The sequence below is a fragment of the Vanessa atalanta genome, chromosome 3 (genome assembly GCF_905147765.1).
Source record: "Vanessa atalanta chromosome 3, ilVanAtal1.2, whole genome shotgun sequence".
NCBI classification, from domain to species: domain Eukaryota; kingdom Metazoa; phylum Arthropoda; class Insecta; order Lepidoptera; family Nymphalidae; genus Vanessa; species Vanessa atalanta.
The window spans coordinates 7,349,290-7,367,337 of NC_061873.1; the positions used below are offsets into that span (position 1 = coordinate 7,349,290).

An 18,048-nucleotide genomic window follows, 5' to 3' on the forward strand; every position below is an offset into this window, starting at 1 on the left:
TGTTGTAAATTTAGAAATACAGTAAAAAACTGTAATAATATGGTAAGGAATAGTCCATCTTTTCTCATGTAACTTTTAATAATTTATCAAAATATTAAAGCATACGAACACCGTATTATATTAATAGCACTGCCATTATCAATTTGAAAAAGCTTAAAAAGTTTTGTTATACAATAACGTTTTATATGCTATAGTACAATATTAACCACAGTTTAAAATAAAATCAACATCTGTGAAGCTGCAGCTAATCTGTCGACTGTATTTTATGATTGTCAATCTGTGATATTTATTTTTGGAAGTCCGTGAGTGGAGTCAAGCGGATATAATTATATACTTTTTTGTACGCAAAATCTTACTATATTCTACTAAAAAAGCTAGTTTTACAAATGAATACATATCGTTCAATGTGGTTTTGTTAAAAGGAAAATTTTTGTTGGTGCTTCTGTTTTAAGCGTAAATCTTTTCTTTATCAAAGCAATTTTTTTAATAGTCTATTTTAAATTAAAAAACGAAAGCATCAAGTACATATTACACATGTTAATTTAATCTTATTGTATCAAATTTGGGGTCAAGCACATATTTCTGTTAAAGAAACATTAAATTCTTGGACTTTTGGGTGTGGGCGTCTTGAAATATCTTACTCATAATGTCTATCTACGATGATATGATATGATGTTTTTACGTCGAATGTTCTTTTTAGGAAACATGTTAGCACAACTTCGCCAGAATGTCTACTGAGAATTGCTTAGTGAAAGCAATATATTCATTCAAGGGTAAAAACAATGATGAACTATGCTTCAAAAAAGGTGACATTATCACTGTCACTCAAAAAGAAGAAGGAGGTTGGTGGGAAGGCACACTAGGAGAAACGACAGGATGGTTTCCTAGTAACTATGTGACCGAATATAAAGGTAATCATAGAATTAGATTAATTATATGTATAAAACATTTTCTTAAAACTATAGAATAAATATGTATATTTTTTAAATGCTTACCAGACACTTCTGGCTCTATAACTACTTCTCCAATAAGAGCAGCTTCAGAGATTCAAGCTTTTAGAAATGTAGTACTCAAGGATATAATTGATTCTGAAAAAGCCCATGTAGCTGAGATGCAAGGGCTAGTTAGCAACTTTTTACATCCCTTGGAAGAAAGTGACATGTGAGTTTCTTTAATATCCACTTTATAATGCTATTTAAGTTTTTGTAGGTACTTGCCGTAAGTAATAAATAGTAACATTTGTACTTTTTTTCATTATATATATTGGAATCAGTGAATATAGATTAAGAAATATTTTTAGGCTCACTAAAGATGAGTTCAAGCAGTTAACAGGAAATATTAATGAAGTGTTACAAGTGCATGAACAGTTTCTTGATTTATTGGAAGAATGTGCAATGAAGACAGGGCCAGACCAAAGAGTTGGTGGCCTGTTTCTGCAGTGGGCACCTAAAATAAAAGCAGTGCACCAAATATATTGTGCTGGTCACCCCAAAGCTGTCTGTATACTTGATAAATACAAGTGAGTATATATTAAATACTATATATGTATAACAAATTGATAACTATATATTAAATATATTGACATATTAAAATTAATTATAAATTTTTCCTATCACTTTTAGAGAAGAGCTTAATACATGGATGGAAAATGCAGGGGCAGTTTGTCCAGGTGTACTGGTACTCACTGCAGGTCTATCAAAACCATTCCGACGTCTTGGGAAATATCCTGCAATGTTGCAGGAATTAGCCAGGCATGTGCATGAAGCTCACCCCGATAGAGGAGATACACATAGAGCTTCAATTGTTTATAAAGATATTGCTGTAAGTATTAGTTAATTAATAAAAATTAAATATTATAGTATATTTTTAGGTATCCAAGTAAACAATATAATTAAATAATAATACAGTTTTCATAAGACAATCAATATACAGTCATATATATACTCAGTAAAGTTAATTTAAAAGTATTTAAAAGATAACAAAAAACACAAATATCTCCTTGTGGTATAACAACTTTATTTCCAGAGTGGTTGTGCAGCTTTAAGACGCCAAAAAGAGCTGGAGCTTCAAGTGGTAACAGGAGAAGTTCGAGGCTGGCCAGGAGGTGAACTAACCTCCCTTGGTGATGTACTTCATATGGGCAGTGTGGCAGTTGGTCCCTCCCATCAAGATCGGTACCTCGTACTGTTTCCATCTGCCCTGCTTCTTTTGTCAGTCAGCAAACGTGTGTCTGCATTTGTTTATGAGGTAATTAATTTATTTCAAATTAATTTATCACATACCAATTTCTATTATCAAAGTTTTCTGCAATATTTAATAGAATACATTATTCTATTTACAACTTTTTGTAAATATAACTGTTAGTATTGTTTGAAAGAAAAAGCCTATTGTCATCACAACAGGTTGCTATTATGCAGAATACACAAAGAAATACTCATATTAAATCTCTTATATTCCTTAACTTTATCTTTTTGTCTATAAATATATTACTATGTATGTTGGTACTATTCCAGAAGCTTTCACTCAGTTGCCAACAATATCAACAATAAAGTTTTATCTCAATTGGAAGTATGATGCATAAGTGCATTGAATACTAACAACAAATAATTGGAATATTTTATCAGTGACTATCATTTATTATTGTTTTAGGGATGTCTTCCACTAACTGGTATTACGGTTTGCAAATTAGATGATACAGAAACAAGAAAAAATGCATTTGAAATTAGTGGGCCGATGATTGATAAAATAGTTGCAGTCTGCCAAACCAGGGCCGAAGCAGACAACTGGGTCAGTTTACTTCAGAAACACTCCAATAATAGCAGCCCTACTCACGAGTCTGCCCAGCCACAATCTTTACCTCATGTAAGTTTTTTTAATTTATTATCTGTATATCAAAGCTAAATTATTTTCACAGATAACAATATTCATAAGACTTATTTTTTATCTAGTTGACCCGTTCTCCTTCTGAAGGGGCGCTGTCTAGCATCAACTCTAGTCGACGTAGTCTATATCATGTTACGCTCCCGCCGTCTAGTTACCCTTCGGCCTCACCATATTATTCGCTCACAAAATATTTTGCGAGACTCGTTAAGAAAAAGGTTATAACGCGGCAAATGTTGCGTAAACTTTTACACGAAAAAACATGGGCTAAGGCACTCGAATTAACAGGTTTGCCGGTTAGACGAAGACATAAAAATCTAATTAAACTTAAAATAGAAAATGACGGTACAATTGCAACTGACACTGAATATTCCAACAGTGATAGAGAGTCAGAAGATAGTGATAGAGAAATTGAATCTTATTCAAATTCGAGTTGTACGGATGCTGAAGTCAGTAGCTCCTCTAAAATCACGAGGCAAAATGCAATAGATAGTATTGGCCCCAGAACAATATCATCGTCCGGTAGCAGTTGGGGCAGTAATTTTGGATATGTTCGGTACTTCGATTCTTCTACGGACATGCAGTTCGATGTGCCACAGTCTAAAATTAAAGGTGATTGTACAAAAAAAATATTCATGTCTGATCCTTCGAACACAAGTACAGAAAATATGAATGCTAATTTACTAGATTACAACTTGCAAAGATCATCCCGAGGTAATAACTTAAATATTTGTAACCATGTAAAACATTCCGATAGTGCAGAGAATTCTAGTTTTGAAGTAAGGAATTACATGGGTTGTGAGGATTTAGTCAATATGGATCAAAATACACAAATGGGTAACTTGGTTAATGATGAAACTGATTTTATTCCAACAAGGCGAAGTTTCCCTGATTATAGTGCGCGAAATGATATGGTTCCTAAATTATGGAAGTCCGCTGAAGAAAGATGTTCATATGAAGATGAATATAATAATAATATTGTTATGTCAGATCTGCTGCAAGTTCTTGATCCTCCCTCACCTAAATACAGTCGTGATTATCCTATTGATTCGATAATTATAGAACCGCCTCCTATGTTCCGCAATGAAGACGAAGATTTGAAAATAATAAATGTCAATTTGAATGCTAATATACCCTTTCGTAAACACTCGCTCAATTCCGATAAAAGAATTAGGCGATCTATGTCGAGATCTATGGTGGAAACTGAGAATAAGAAGAACAACAATGCACACCTAGAAAGAATGAGTTCTCAATCTGAAACGTCAAAGTCACGTCGGAAATGTGAATGTTGTAATCGGTCTCTATGCCCAAGTCCCCGGTCTTCGGATTCCGGAGTTGCTGGGAGTTGCAATTTAGCATCGCCCGAATTGAACATGCATGGCAATGATTCCGACAGTCATGATAAGACATCGGACGATTTAAAGGACTCTCTTAATAATTTATCTGAGAATACATTTGAAAATCGAAGACTGACTCTATCGGAGATCGAAGCGGCTACTTTTGAAGAGCAGTGCCGGTGTACATCACCCTTTGGCTCAACTGCAAGAACTTCATGCGTTACAAGCGTTACTTCAGAAACCAGCTTCGACGTGAAGGATTTATCAAATACGAACGTTAAATCCACATTCGTTGCCAGCCCTCCTTTGTCTTCGGCACAAATAAAAAGAACATCCATACGTAGGAACATTGACCGGTATGTTCCTGAAATAAAAATAAAACCTGAAGTTCCACCGCGAGTTTATCGAAAACCCAGTACTCATATAGAAGTTCCCAAAAATGTTCGACAGCCAATACCATGTCAATGGAGCACTTTAAACATAACGGAGCGCACGAAGCCTAGTTTGCATTACCACATGCGCATATACAGGGAAAAACCGGACGACAATGTCAATAGACGATCAAGAAAAGATATTTCACGTAAATGTGATGTTTATAAAAAAGAAAACGAAGACAAAGATGAAAAGTCTTCGTTAATGTCTCAGAAATCTCGCTCACGTAGCGAAGATATGTCGAAATCGCAGAAAACGGGCTTTATGGTGTATCGTTCAGATTTATATGCCCATTGGTGGATGAAAGCCAAATTACCCATTACCGTGGTCACCGACTCAGGCAAGGATAATTTTTTTGTAAAGAAAACTGTTTGTGTTATCACTGGTTTGAAGATAATGTTGCCTTGAAATTTATAACCATTAGATTAATATTGTCATTAGAGTTACCCCAATATTACAGTGCTTTACTTGATCATCCTTGCCTGTGTTTATTCATTATACTAACAGAAAAACAATCACTGCCAGTAGATCACATTTATTACATTAACCAATTAAAAATATGTCGTGCATGGAAAGGCTTTCACAATATGCGTTTTCCCATGTACTTTACATGAAGACCCAATTGAATGGGAAAATAAAAAGAGCTAGATTATTTAGCAAGCCGACGTTAGAATATTTCTGCAAGTCGTTAATGAAGAAAACATTTCAGCTGAATACAATTTAAGTTTGGAACTAAAAATTTAAGTCGACTGTGCTTTACTAACCCTATTGATTAGTCAAAAATATATTCTCCTTGTAATATTATTAGAGATATTGAAATGTAAAAATAGTAGATATACTGTGTGATTTAGTTCATAGCGGCTTTAAATGCGCGATAGTATAAAAACCCTAATGTTAAAATAGTTTGTTGACGTTATCAATATTTTCAGATGGCCATGAGCGACAGCAGTAATGAATTATCGTCGGGCCTCAGCAACCATAAAAGATCCCATTCATTCAACAACCATCAAAGCTACACTCAGCATACTCAACAAACACAAAAAAATAAACACAAGAATCAATCGGCGCGTTGGCTTCTGAATTCTTGCGACTCGCTCGATCAATCGCCCGCTAAATCTAGTAAAACACCAATTGGAAAGAAATTCTCATCGGTTGATTTCATCGACGCAACTGACTCATCATTTAGTAATAAAGGTATTTTTTGTCCTAATTATTCAATAATGTTTATACGGCTGCCTCACTAGCTATTAATAACTGCAAAACAACAGTTCAAGATTTTCGCCAGATGTCGGTTTATCGTTCTCGAAATAAATCTATGAATCACGACTTTTAGTATATACTATTGACATTTTTAAAGTTGGATAATGATCGATTGTTAAATTAAATTTGAATTGACTTTAAAGCCCAATGGCTTTTTAGTCTCATGCACTTTATAGGATCACACTAGATATGTGAAAGCACTAAGTTCAATAAAATGCCTCATTGAAATTATCTCCGGAGATAGAATTACTGGTCACCACGTACCGAGCTTCAACAACGCTTCTTTGTGAAAACACATATGGCAGAATTTCACTGGATAGGTTTCCTGACGACGGTTCCTTCTTCGCCGACGACATAATGACTTATAAACACAAATTACGCGCATGAAAATTTATAGTGGTCCACAACTTTTTATATATTAATACTGTTGGTTTAGGTTGGAGTATAACTTGCCTCCGACCAGCACCGCCGCTGCGGCCGCAGTCCTTCACCGTCGGCTCCGACGAGAACATCGGCCCCACGCACCCTTACGCGCCTCACCAGAGAAAGTCGAACTCCTACGAAGAAGATGCGCTCATATTGAAAGTCATCGAAGCGTATTGTACTTCGGCCCGCTGTAGGAATGCCGTGAGCTCCGGTGAGTAATTTTACCAATACGTATATTAAACTAACATCCTAACTTATATACATGTTAATTAGTTGAAAAAAAAATAGTCTGTTGAACTGACATTATAAGTTATCGTAACTAAACGTCACAGATAATACATATTACCATAAAGTTAAATATTTTGACATAAAAATGTAGTACAGTTTTTTTAAATACTATTCGATATAATGTTTAACATCAAAAAATAAAATACCAGCTTGAGATTTGAGGTCGTACGTCCATATTGTGATTGTAAGCCACTGCATTATTAGTGAGCTATTTGTATTGACGTCGTGTTTATGTGGTCTACGTTTTAAAACCTTTCAATATTTCATAAACATTACACTTTCTATTTTGATTCGGTGTTGTGTGAAAATGTCTGGGAATTATGTGCATGTGTGCGTGGGTAAAAATTAAATGTTAACTGTGTTATGAAAAACGCGTATAAATTCTAAACCTTAGTAAAAAAAAATACAATATTAGAATCGTAAATTACACCACTTTTTGCCTACAAGAACCATAATTGTTGTTTACATTTTAATAAAAAGCTTCATAATATAATTTAAAAAGAAAAGTTAAATTTAATTCGATAATTAGATTTCTTTAAATGGTTTAAACTCGAATCAATAATAAATTACATATAATTAAATGATATAAAATATTTATATATTATCTTTTTGATAATAATTGCTACCAAATATACGTTAGACTATTGGAATGCTCTGTAGTTGTATAAAAGTTAAATGGTTATACTACTAACATAGCTTTAATTATTATGCAGTACCCAATATACCACTGGAGATATTCGAGTCGACAAGGAGGAGACACGCAAAGACAAGGAATCGTATTATCAGTTGGTTATTAGAATAAAAGATCTGTTTATAAACAAATTATGACTAACCATTTCGATAGCGCTTGCTATATAATATATATGTTGTTATATTCGATGTTCGTGTATTGAAATGCATAATCACTGTTTAATAATCATATTATTCAATAATAACTGCATATAATGTAGATCTTACAAGAGGCACAAGGTGTAAGTGCATGACGTAGCATGCTTGATCTATCCTATTAGCCATATATTCAATATTTACTGGTAGCTCTCTCTCTCTCTTTCTCTCTCTCTCTCTCTATAATATATACATAAATCTCGTTTATTTAATTTTACTTTTGTAAAATTATTCTAGTACAAAGTAGCTAGTCATTGTTGTTATGTAAACGTGATTAATATCAGTATATAGTTAAATTATATTATTATTTCAATTCGGTAAGGCTTGCTAGTATGCCAAATGACAAAGCTTATTAAATTAAATACGGTATACGAATTATTTAATTATTATTCTATTTATTTTGGATCATAGATCTGTTGTTCTGTTGAATCTTACATGTTTAGTTAGACGCGTAATTTATTAAATAAAATATAAACTAACAAACTCTTACTTCACCGTTGAGGCCATCGCTCATATAAACTACGAAAGGATGTCTGCATATTATACTGTACACTCGACTAATCCCTTCGATTCCTTCCGCTACAACGGTGGTCTGAATATTTCTATTTTGTTACATGCGGCTGCCTTTATATCGCACCTGCAGTGGACTGCGGCCACTTTTCTCTCGGTAAAGTACAATATCACGCACCCGCCACTAACATACCTCACTTTAACCACACTAAACTGCCGGCGCTCCAGCGGTGCGGAACGCCGGATCTAACGGGCCGGACCGGGGCGTCGCGAGTCAAACGTAACAAAAGCTCCTCCGCGGCGGACGCCTACCTGTACCGCGCGCCCGAAGCGAGGAAGCTGATATCGGAGCGCAAGTTCCAGCTGAACAGGTCGAACCCCAACTTGTGGGACTGCTCGGAGCGGCGCCGCACGCTGGCGGGCGCGCACGAGCGCCGCAGCGGCTCGCAGCCCAGCCTGGCGCCGCGCCCCGCGCCCCCCGCCGCGCCGCGCCCCGCGCCCTCCGCCGCGCGCTCCTCCACCTGGTGCTGCGGCACCTTCGTCAAGCAGCTTACCAAGTCGCACCACTTCGACTGACACTGAGCCCCTCCTCCCCTCTCGACTCCCTGCCGTTCCGCTCGCCCGTCTCGTCGTCCATCGCCGCCGCATTCGGAATCCTGGTGTTCGCGATTGTTCGTGACGAGTGACCGTCTGGCTTTTGATTCGTTCACCGCTGTCACTAATCGTTTTAATGTCCTAATTCTGCCGTTAACTAATACGTACCTTTCGTTCGTACCATACGTTAGGTTCATGGTATTGAGATGCATGTCTCCGATGCTGTTTTCGTACCATTAAAATACGATGCTCGACGAAATTCCTCTATATGTGCCGAATGTAGATTGTCTATTGGGATGTATTTGTAGTGCATGTTTCCAGTATTATTCAAATTTACTTTAAATAGTTGCTTCTTACTAAAAATGGTGCATTAATAACGACTTTACGCATGGTTAAGTATATAAAATATTTTTATATACCTATTTTAAGTGCCACTCATTATATATTTACAAGATTACGCTTTTATATAAATACAAGTGCATTGTATATTATAATTATTATTTTCTCGACAGCTGATATTCATCTTTATCAAATAAGTTGATATATTATATTATATGTATGTAATATATGTATGCAAATTAGTGTTAGTGTAAAAAGGCTTACGAAGTTGTGTTTTTGTCTTTAAATATTTAATCAAATATACGTAAGTGAAATGTATACGTTGACGCTATCGACGCTACGACGATTCATGTTTACTTTAATTTAAAAATTTAATTGTTATCGAACAGAAGCAATATTAAATTAAATTATATATGTACGTGATTGATATATTGTTTTGTTATTTATAAAATTATAAGCGAATTTAAATGTGAATATAAAACATTTAAATACTCTTTAATGTTACCGAGTCCATATAATGAACATTGTCACTAACAATCTTCATATTATTTATTGTAATTTGTCTCGAAAATATAGAAAAAAATATGAATCTAACAAAACTCCTTAGAGGTTTTAGACATTACAGAAGCAGTTATCGTAGTTCTTATATCCTGATCGCCACCGATACTCTTCAAATGATAAATCCCGTTTATTCGTATTCTCAAACTGATAATGCGATAGATTTACGATTTCAACAAATGTTTAATTCAAAATGTTTCTCAGTTTAAAAGAGTTCACAATTCCAATGCTTTAACTTGGTCGCGTATTCCGAAAGAATAGTATTAATGTATTATATTATACGGTTTATTCGATACTAAAATAGATTTTTTTTAATTGATTTTATTATGTACTACGTTACTTATATGTAATATGAATAATTATATCTTTATTCAAATTCAAAATCTTTATTCAATTACTTATTATTGATTGGAAAAATCTAATACCGGTTCGGAAATAAATCAGACTTGATAAGAACCGACGATAGAGACTCAGGATGTATTTTCAATCATTTTTTCATTAATTGTATACAATGTATAAAAAAAATATAGGAATAATATATGAAATATTTTTTTCTCTGATATTCATTCACGTCAGCGTTCCAAAGAAACCAGATATAAAAGTAGTCTCCTATTGAATGAGCTCGGCCTCTGATTGGGACGTCTCACTTTAACAATATAACATCTTACATTGAATCGTGGTTAAAAAAGCAGAAGCATTTGTGACGTTACAGATGATATCTTTCTAATTTAACAGTCATTCTACTTTTACTTTCGACGTTTATTTTCAATCTTACAAAATATATATTAAAAAAAAAGCGTATAAATACCCCCGTGAATACCAACGTATTATACCTACGTCGTTTTGTTTTTAGAAAATAATTTTCCCAATAGATTTCTGTTGAAAAATAAACTCCACATTGTAGGTAAGCCTCTACAGCCTGTTATATCCCACTGCTGGACTAAAGCCTTTTTTTTAAGATGTTTGAATTATACAATTGTCGATTTTCGTTTGACACATGCAGGTTTCCTTACGAAGATTTTCTTTACCGTTGAGAACGATATGAGTCTATACTCTAATTAAGGACATGAAAATTCATTGTTCAGTTCTAAACACTTGATCTTCAGCTAAAATTCACGTAATATAACAATTAGGCAATTTTGGCTTTTTACTCTACATTTTTTTTTTTGACAAAATCGCATACATTACTCTAATCCCAATGTAAGTAAAGCACTTGTGTTATGGAAAATCAGAAGTAACGCCGGTACCACAAACTCAAACCTAAGACAACATAGAAAACTAATGAACTTTTCTACATCGACTCAGCCGGGAATCGGACCCGGGACTTCGGAGTATCGTACCCATGAAAACCAGTGTACACACTACTCGACCACGGAGGTCGTCGAATATAAATCAAAGTAGTTTATTTATTACCATTACCACAATAATGATTTAATGTACATTATTTAAACACGTATGTATTTACGTTGTTCACATCAAATTTGTATCATAGTAGAAAATGAGGCAAAGTAAATAGAAATGAGTGACGTTAGCTACTCGTGTGCCCCATGAGGTAATCACAGCGGACGGCGTGGGTACAGCCGTCGGGTGCATTTGTTAAATATTTAATAACCTTAGCGCACTTGAAGCGGAACGTTTTGTACCTAAACTGAATACACATTAGCCGTCTACTTCAAACAACTTATCCCGTATATAATACCTAGTTTTCTGCCTTTCGATACCGGATTGCTGTTTGTAAATTGTATTCGGGTAACATATGCGACTTGCCTTTTCTATAATTCAATTCGAAATTAGTTAGGAAATAGGGCCGGTCATGAAAATACAATTTAATTTTCAACGTATTCCTTGTGTATAAATTGAATAGTGGTTAGTGTTGAAATCATGTATGTCATCTATATATACCTAATGTGTTTTTTGTATTTAAACGACTTGTGTTCGAATTAAATGAATTGTTAGACTATATGTATAATCGATTATTCTTACATAAAGGATAGTTATACTAAAATATTGCTGTATATACATATGCATGAACACTTACGACACCATCCTTGCAAATGAAAAAGGAACATTCGTTTCAGCTTAAACATCCATAATGTTTTTGAGTTATGTCTAGAGTCTAGACATTAAATGTCATTGTTAAAACATGATGAACAAAAATATATGATCTTTAAAATCATCGTAAATATGAAAGCATGTAAATATCCTAAAAAAAAACTTTAACAAACATACAAGTGACGGTTTCACGACAAAATAATAAAAGTTTTTAATTATATTGTGAAATCATATGTTGCTTTTAGTTTACATGGAAAAGTTTTTTATAAAATTGAGTCGAACACTCGATTTTTTTATTTGACCATGTCTTTGTATATATTATCTGTGCTGTATACAATGCGGTTGAATTCTATAAGTGTATTAGATATTCATATTTAATACATGCATAATAGCGTCGTAGTAGTCGTGGATGTTGTTCTTTATATTATTACATAACAAAAATATATATATTTATTAAGAGTTTTAGATATTTCAATTACAACATTATTGTTATAAATAAATTAACGAAAATAACAATTCAGTAAGTCCAAAATTGCACGTTCAATTCACTCATGTTACATGAATAATAGAAAAATAGTCTGAGTATTCAATATTAGCGAAGTATCGGTTTTTATTTATTTAACATTTATTTTACCAATAAATTGGATTATGTAAGAAAACAAATATTTTATGATATGGTATATACCTTTTTGATGATGATGATGAGATGGGGTCCTTTTTCCGGTTGATTTTGTAGTTCACAAATGGATAGAAGAATTTAAAGTTTGTGGTATAGACGAGAGTCAAGAACAGCCCGATACAGGCTTTTGGCATTGCGTATATTATTATAAATACTTAAATAAATTTTTAGTAAATTTACTATTCTTTTCTATACAAAAAGTACTCGGTAAGAACTTGAACCGATTTTGTATGAGTAAATTTTGTAAATGCCAAGACAGCTCAGTGCTTAGAACACGTGAAATTTAACCTATGAATGCGGGTTCAGACCCCGGCAAGTGTCACTGAATTCCTACGTTCTAAGTTTGTGTTTATAATTCATGTTGTGCTCGGTACAGGAAAAAACGTCAGGAACATGAGGAAACCTGCATGTATCGATGCATAAACCGGCATTCGAACAGCGTGGTAGAGTAAGAATCCCCTCAAAAAAAAGAGAAATTATATTGTTTCTTTACTTAAGTTTTTCAATACTTATAAATATATAACTTTTCTTTTAAAAGTTCTAAAAGAAGTGAATGTGGGTATTCCAACCGTTTTACACCTGGTTACTTATTTAATGCGTCGCGTCGCGTTGAAACGGTTTCCATAAATCTAGAGCAGTTAATGTAAAGAGTCGTGCGACGGCTTCGCTATATTATATAAAGATACCTCCACTTTTAATGAGTATTCCTAAGTGAAAAAAAAAACACTCTGAATTCCAAGTCAAACAAAGAACGTTTTTTCACGTTATAACTGTCCGCTCGTTTGTCCTACGATTAAAGTCTTGTAAATTTTTCGTTGTAATACGTTTAATTCCGAAATATTAAAGAATTTTATAGTGATGATACATCTCTTTCATTCTAGTTAACAATATAAACATAGTTATAAATAAAACATGCTTCGTATCGTTGTTTATTAAAAAAACGGTTTTATATCACTTTATATAAATCTTCTGTGCGTGTATATGTAACTGAAATCCTAAACGGTTGGATATTTTGTATGTATTTGAGTAGAGAATTAGTAGTTAGTTCAGATGGTTTAGATTGGACCCGGTAGGTGGCGCTGTGAACGGGAAGTAAATAGAATTCTTATATCACCGACAAAGGCGGAGCGGGCAACTAGTGTTATATAATATTCGTCTGTTAAATTAAATCATTTCTACAAATAGAAGGTGTTATATCTTTCATTGAAATATTTAGCTTTTTTATCTGTACTTTAATTTAAGAAGTGATTGAGATTGAATTCACATGTAACAGTAGATTTAAAAAATACTACAAAAAAAACTCAAATTTCGAAATAATCAAACTTCAACTAAGATGTATAGAATACATAGAAACATTAATTATTAATTTATAATTATTATTAATAACACGTAACATAACATATGTTAAAATAACACAAAAAACAAAACTTGTGTTTATGTTTAACTATATTACAACGAATGAAGTATTAACAACTAAAGTTTAACATTTCCCTTAATATCCATAACACATATTATGGTTTAGTGAACTTTAGCTATGGTCTCAACTTGCAACGAACATAAACTAATGCGGTTTTGTAATCGGCACTACTGAGCGATCCTCGTAACACAACAATGAGTTCCTAATAACAGGTGTAACGGATCTGCAAGTAATCTATGCAACTATTATTTAACCCTTTTCGTGTTCATATATGAACATATTATTTTGTCATTTATTTTTATCATATTACCTTTATTATCAAAGTTCCTCACTGGCTTTATCATAATTTTTTAAATGTCAAGTATTAATCGTGCTTTGTAATTTGTTTTAAATTATTTAATACCTCAACGGTAGTAACATTTGTTTTAATGGAAACCTGTAATTGATATTACAAAATCATTGTAAAATCCTATTTTAATTATCTAGTCATTTGTTTTTTTTTTTTTTTAATAAATTGTTTACTGTCGAAGTATATAGGATAAGGTTAATGATGAAGAGAAATGAATGATGTCAAGTGATATTGAAATGAAATATTTGAATTATTTAACAAAATATTAATTTGTAAAATTTTTAAACTAACAAGTAAATTTATTGTGTTATAATGTAGGTAATAGCCATATAATTTGATCTTATAGAGTTTGAAGAGCTATGTTTAGTGAAAAGGAGGTGGTATATATATACTTATAATATTCAGTGTCTAGTTGTTTAATACTATTAATATATCAAATATTACGTGTGTTATAATAATACGTATATTTATTTTTATAACGAAAATTATTGTAGATTGTATGTATAAGTATTTAAAATAAATATTATAAAACAATATACAGTTTTTATATACATAAACGACGGCACTTCACTAACCTACAAATATCAATCACAAACACAAAGAAACTAATCAAACTTAGCACACATGAAAACAAAACCGCCTTACTTCTAAACAAGGTTGGTATTTTAGATAAGAACATACTTATATTATTATAAATCGTACATGATTCGTGTTTGATATAATGTTAATTTTCAGAATGCGATGACGATTCGCCAATAGAAGCCCTGGTTAGATCGCCGTCGCTGCCAATCCACTCCACATCTAATCACGGCTCGCCGAGTTTGTGGACTATTGTCATGAGACTACAAAGCGAAATAAAAACTTTGAAATTAGACGTTAAAAATTTACAAGTGCAATTGAACGAAGAGAAACACGATCGAACTCTTGCCTTCGCCGCTTTACAGTCGCGCAATATTTTTAAGGACGCTAAAGAAAGTAAATGTTAATTGAGTAATTTGTATTCGAAAAAGTATTATTATAATAAATTTGTTTTATTATTTTCATTCTTGGCGTCTCATTTAACACTCAAGTCATGTCTAAAGCAAATAAAATATGAAATATTGTCTATTATTGCTATATTCTATTTCTATCTTTAAGTATTAAATATTTAAATTAAAAAACTTAATGAAATAAAATTATATAAATATTTAACTTGAAATGGCGGTAAAATAATTTGCGGTTTAAACTAAAAAGTGCAACAATTGGACTCGCCGAACATAAATCTTTACTTTAAAATGTTTCCACCAAATGGGGTCAGGTTTAGTTTAATCTTAACAGATTTCGGGTAAGCTTCAAAGCGCAGATTATATACGAGCAAACTATATCAAGCTCACCCAATCCGCCCACAATGCTACTATAATTCTGAATGCACACGTAATGAAACTGCGCCCGTCTTATGGCAATTCATAAAGCGAAATCGTACTAGGCGATATATAACTTCAACTATTCTAAACTACGAGTACGTTGGGCTCTGGCGGCTGGCCCGACTCACTGGCTGCTCATTCAAGCGAATAGCCAATGCGCCACATGTAGGTGTAAGGCAAAGGGTAACAGAGTATTGTGGGCGAGATAAAAATGCCCACAATTTCTTTTGGTTCACTGCAAACGACTGTTCCATTGCAGCGAAAGAAAATATTGAAAAATACAGGTAAAATTGTATAAGTTTTTTTCTTAAATAAATGTAAGTATAATAAAGTTTTATATTTTTGCAGCGTAAACTTTTAATCAACTAGATTAAAATATATTTTAACATAAAAATAAGAATGACATAAATAAGGTTATTTTATTTACATAAAATGAATAATAACATACACCTATGCGAATTGACGCGCTATGTATGATTAGATATGATATTTTTTTAACCGTAGGCATTTAAACTGGCCGACAAATTTTAACAAGCCCAAGTGCCACAGTAAATGGTCAAACTCATTGTAGGGTATTTTGTAATTACTTGTATTCTCAAAACAAAACCAAGTATAAGACATCTATGTTCTTACTTCCTTTGTTGTTCTTGACTATCAATCTGAACAGCACTTTGAATGCGGTGTATCGATATAATGTGGGTTTGGACAAAGGCATTCGATTTGAGACGAAATGATTTCTATCGCCTTTCAATCGACAATCTTAGATCACGTGACATATCCTATGTATAGTTTTTTCAATATTTTGTACAAACCAATACCTTTGTACGTACATGTAATTTGCCTAGATACTTGGGTTAGGTAAAAGGTAATATTACAAATTCTTTTACAAATTTTGCTCAGGGGGTCATTAGTTAATCATTGTTGTACTAAAAAGCCGCTACCCAACGTCTATAAGTTAATAGTCATGCAAATTTATTACGAATCAAACTCAGTATAATGCAAATTATTATTGATTATAACAATATTGATTTAAAATTAAATAAGAAATATCACTCACGACGAACATTGCCTAGAAGAGTCGGACTTATGACCGAATCGACATAAAATTCTTCTGAATAAATTAAATATCAATTAAAAAAATAGGTATGTATTAAAAATTCCTCTTAAACATACTAGGTACTACGACGCTTCGAGTAATTAAGTCTCTAGTACTCCTCACGTACTTTATACTCACTAATCAAAGCGAAATTAACTTTACTGAAGATTTACAGGTGTTTTATGTACGCATAAATTAAAATTTATTCGTACCATAAAGAAAAAGTTCATCTTCTATAAAATAAATATAGATATTTGCAGTACCTACTTATTAATATTAAAGTTTAATATATTCAGACGAAAAAACAGAATATTTTGTCAATTTGATGAGTCTAGTCTTTCTTCTTTAATCTTTAATTTTATTTTCGTAGGTACTCTATTAGTAATTAGAGTTATCCAGTAATAAATTGTTGTGCCATAAATAAAAAAAAAAAAAAAAATGGTTATCGATATCCTTATCCGATGAGCCGAATTGCCAAAACTTAACGTGTTAGGTAGATATATAACCTACAGACTTCATGTGCATAGTCATAAAATATATCAAATGATTTTTCATCCAAAAGTAACTTTTTTTTCGCGATTTTCACTTACTTCAATTACTGATTCTCCATTTTCAACTTATGTTGAAAAACATCAAAATAAATAGATGGTTTTATTGCTTTCATAACGATGAAAATTTGGGTCGATCGCGTCGTCCGACTGGATGCGGTGTATTGGGAACAGCAAATGTTGATATTTTAAATTTCAATTTACTGACGGCTCTCAGCCTCCCGCCAAAATTAAATTACGACCATCGACAAAACAACTGATTGTATAATTTAAACTATGCAGTATTATGTTTGGTTTGAAACGAACTGTACATCGTTCTGAATAAAATATTACTAGTAGGTACTTAACAAGCATTTTTAAAATAGTATCAAAATATTTTTAAAACCGTTTATAAAAACAATAACATGACAAAGATGCTAGATTAATTTCTGAAGATTTCAAAATTATATATTTACGATGTATTTTAGCTTCGAGGTAAATATCTGAACGTTCATAAATATGTCTGAGTAATACTTGAATAATGTGATTCGATAGGTACTATTTTATTTATGTATTGTATAAAAATGTAATAACCGAAGAGTATGTGGAATCAACTGGGGATAAATATTTGTTATGTGTACACAGGTTACATCCGAATGTCGACCGTCGTCTACATGTCAGCTCGGTTCTACATTATTGTTTGTCTTATCGCTGTTCGCTCGACTTTTTCACGAGTATAAATGTTATTCATATTTTTCTTTACTGTCTTTTGATACCTAGATCTTGTAATGTAAAAATACCGCCTTAATAAAATACTTTTTTAGTAAATGAAAGATTTTAGGCTTTTATTAACAGATCCCTATTTCATATAGTTTTCTCCATTTTTGAAGAAAAACAAAAGCTATTAGATTTAGTTTTCTATTTCTTCAAAAATAGAGAAAGCACCAATAAAACAATCATAATATTTTAATGTATATTCATTAAAATGTAAATATTTACAAATCAATTCCTCAGTA

General features: G+C 32.6%; 1 protein-coding gene across 2 annotated transcripts; it reads left to right on the forward strand.

Moving 5' to 3' along the window:
* The first annotated feature begins 276 nt into the window (after positions 1 to 276).
* On the forward strand, positions 277 to 9,334 carry LOC125077428 (rho guanine nucleotide exchange factor 7). 2 transcript variants are annotated; one of them, XM_047689384.1, is made up of 10 exons: positions 277 to 340; positions 701 to 911; positions 999 to 1,161; positions 1,301 to 1,519; positions 1,623 to 1,821; positions 2,026 to 2,247; positions 2,650 to 2,862; positions 5,579 to 5,843; positions 6,346 to 6,546; positions 8,152 to 9,334. In XM_047689384.1, the coding sequence occupies exons 2-10, from the start codon at positions 728 to 730 to the stop codon at positions 8,592 to 8,594; spliced, it is 2,109 nt and encodes a 702-aa protein (XP_047545340.1). In that variant the 5' UTR covers positions 277 to 340; positions 701 to 727; the 3' UTR covers positions 8,595 to 9,334. The 2 variants fall into 2 exon arrangements, with proteins under 2 accessions (XP_047545340.1, XP_047545339.1); XM_047689383.1 differs by lacking the exons at positions 6,346 to 6,546; positions 8,152 to 9,334 and adding an exon at positions 2,949 to 4,989 and having other exon boundaries at positions 5,579 to 5,748.
* Positions 9,335 to 18,048: the final 8,714 nt, after the last annotated feature.

Excerpts from the sequence above, each read along its gene's own strand:
- LOC125077428 (XM_047689383.1), top strand. The coding sequence starts at position 728 with ATGTCTACTGAGAATTGCTTAGTGAAAGCAATATATTCATTCAAGGGT. Across the intron at positions 912-998 it reads CTATGTGACCGAATATAAAG|ACACTTCTGGCTCTATAACT; the intron begins GTAATCATAGAA and ends AATGCTTACCAG. Across the intron at positions 1,520-1,622 it reads TGTATACTTGATAAATACAA|AGAAGAGCTTAATACATGGA; the intron begins GTGAGTATATAT and ends TATCACTTTTAG.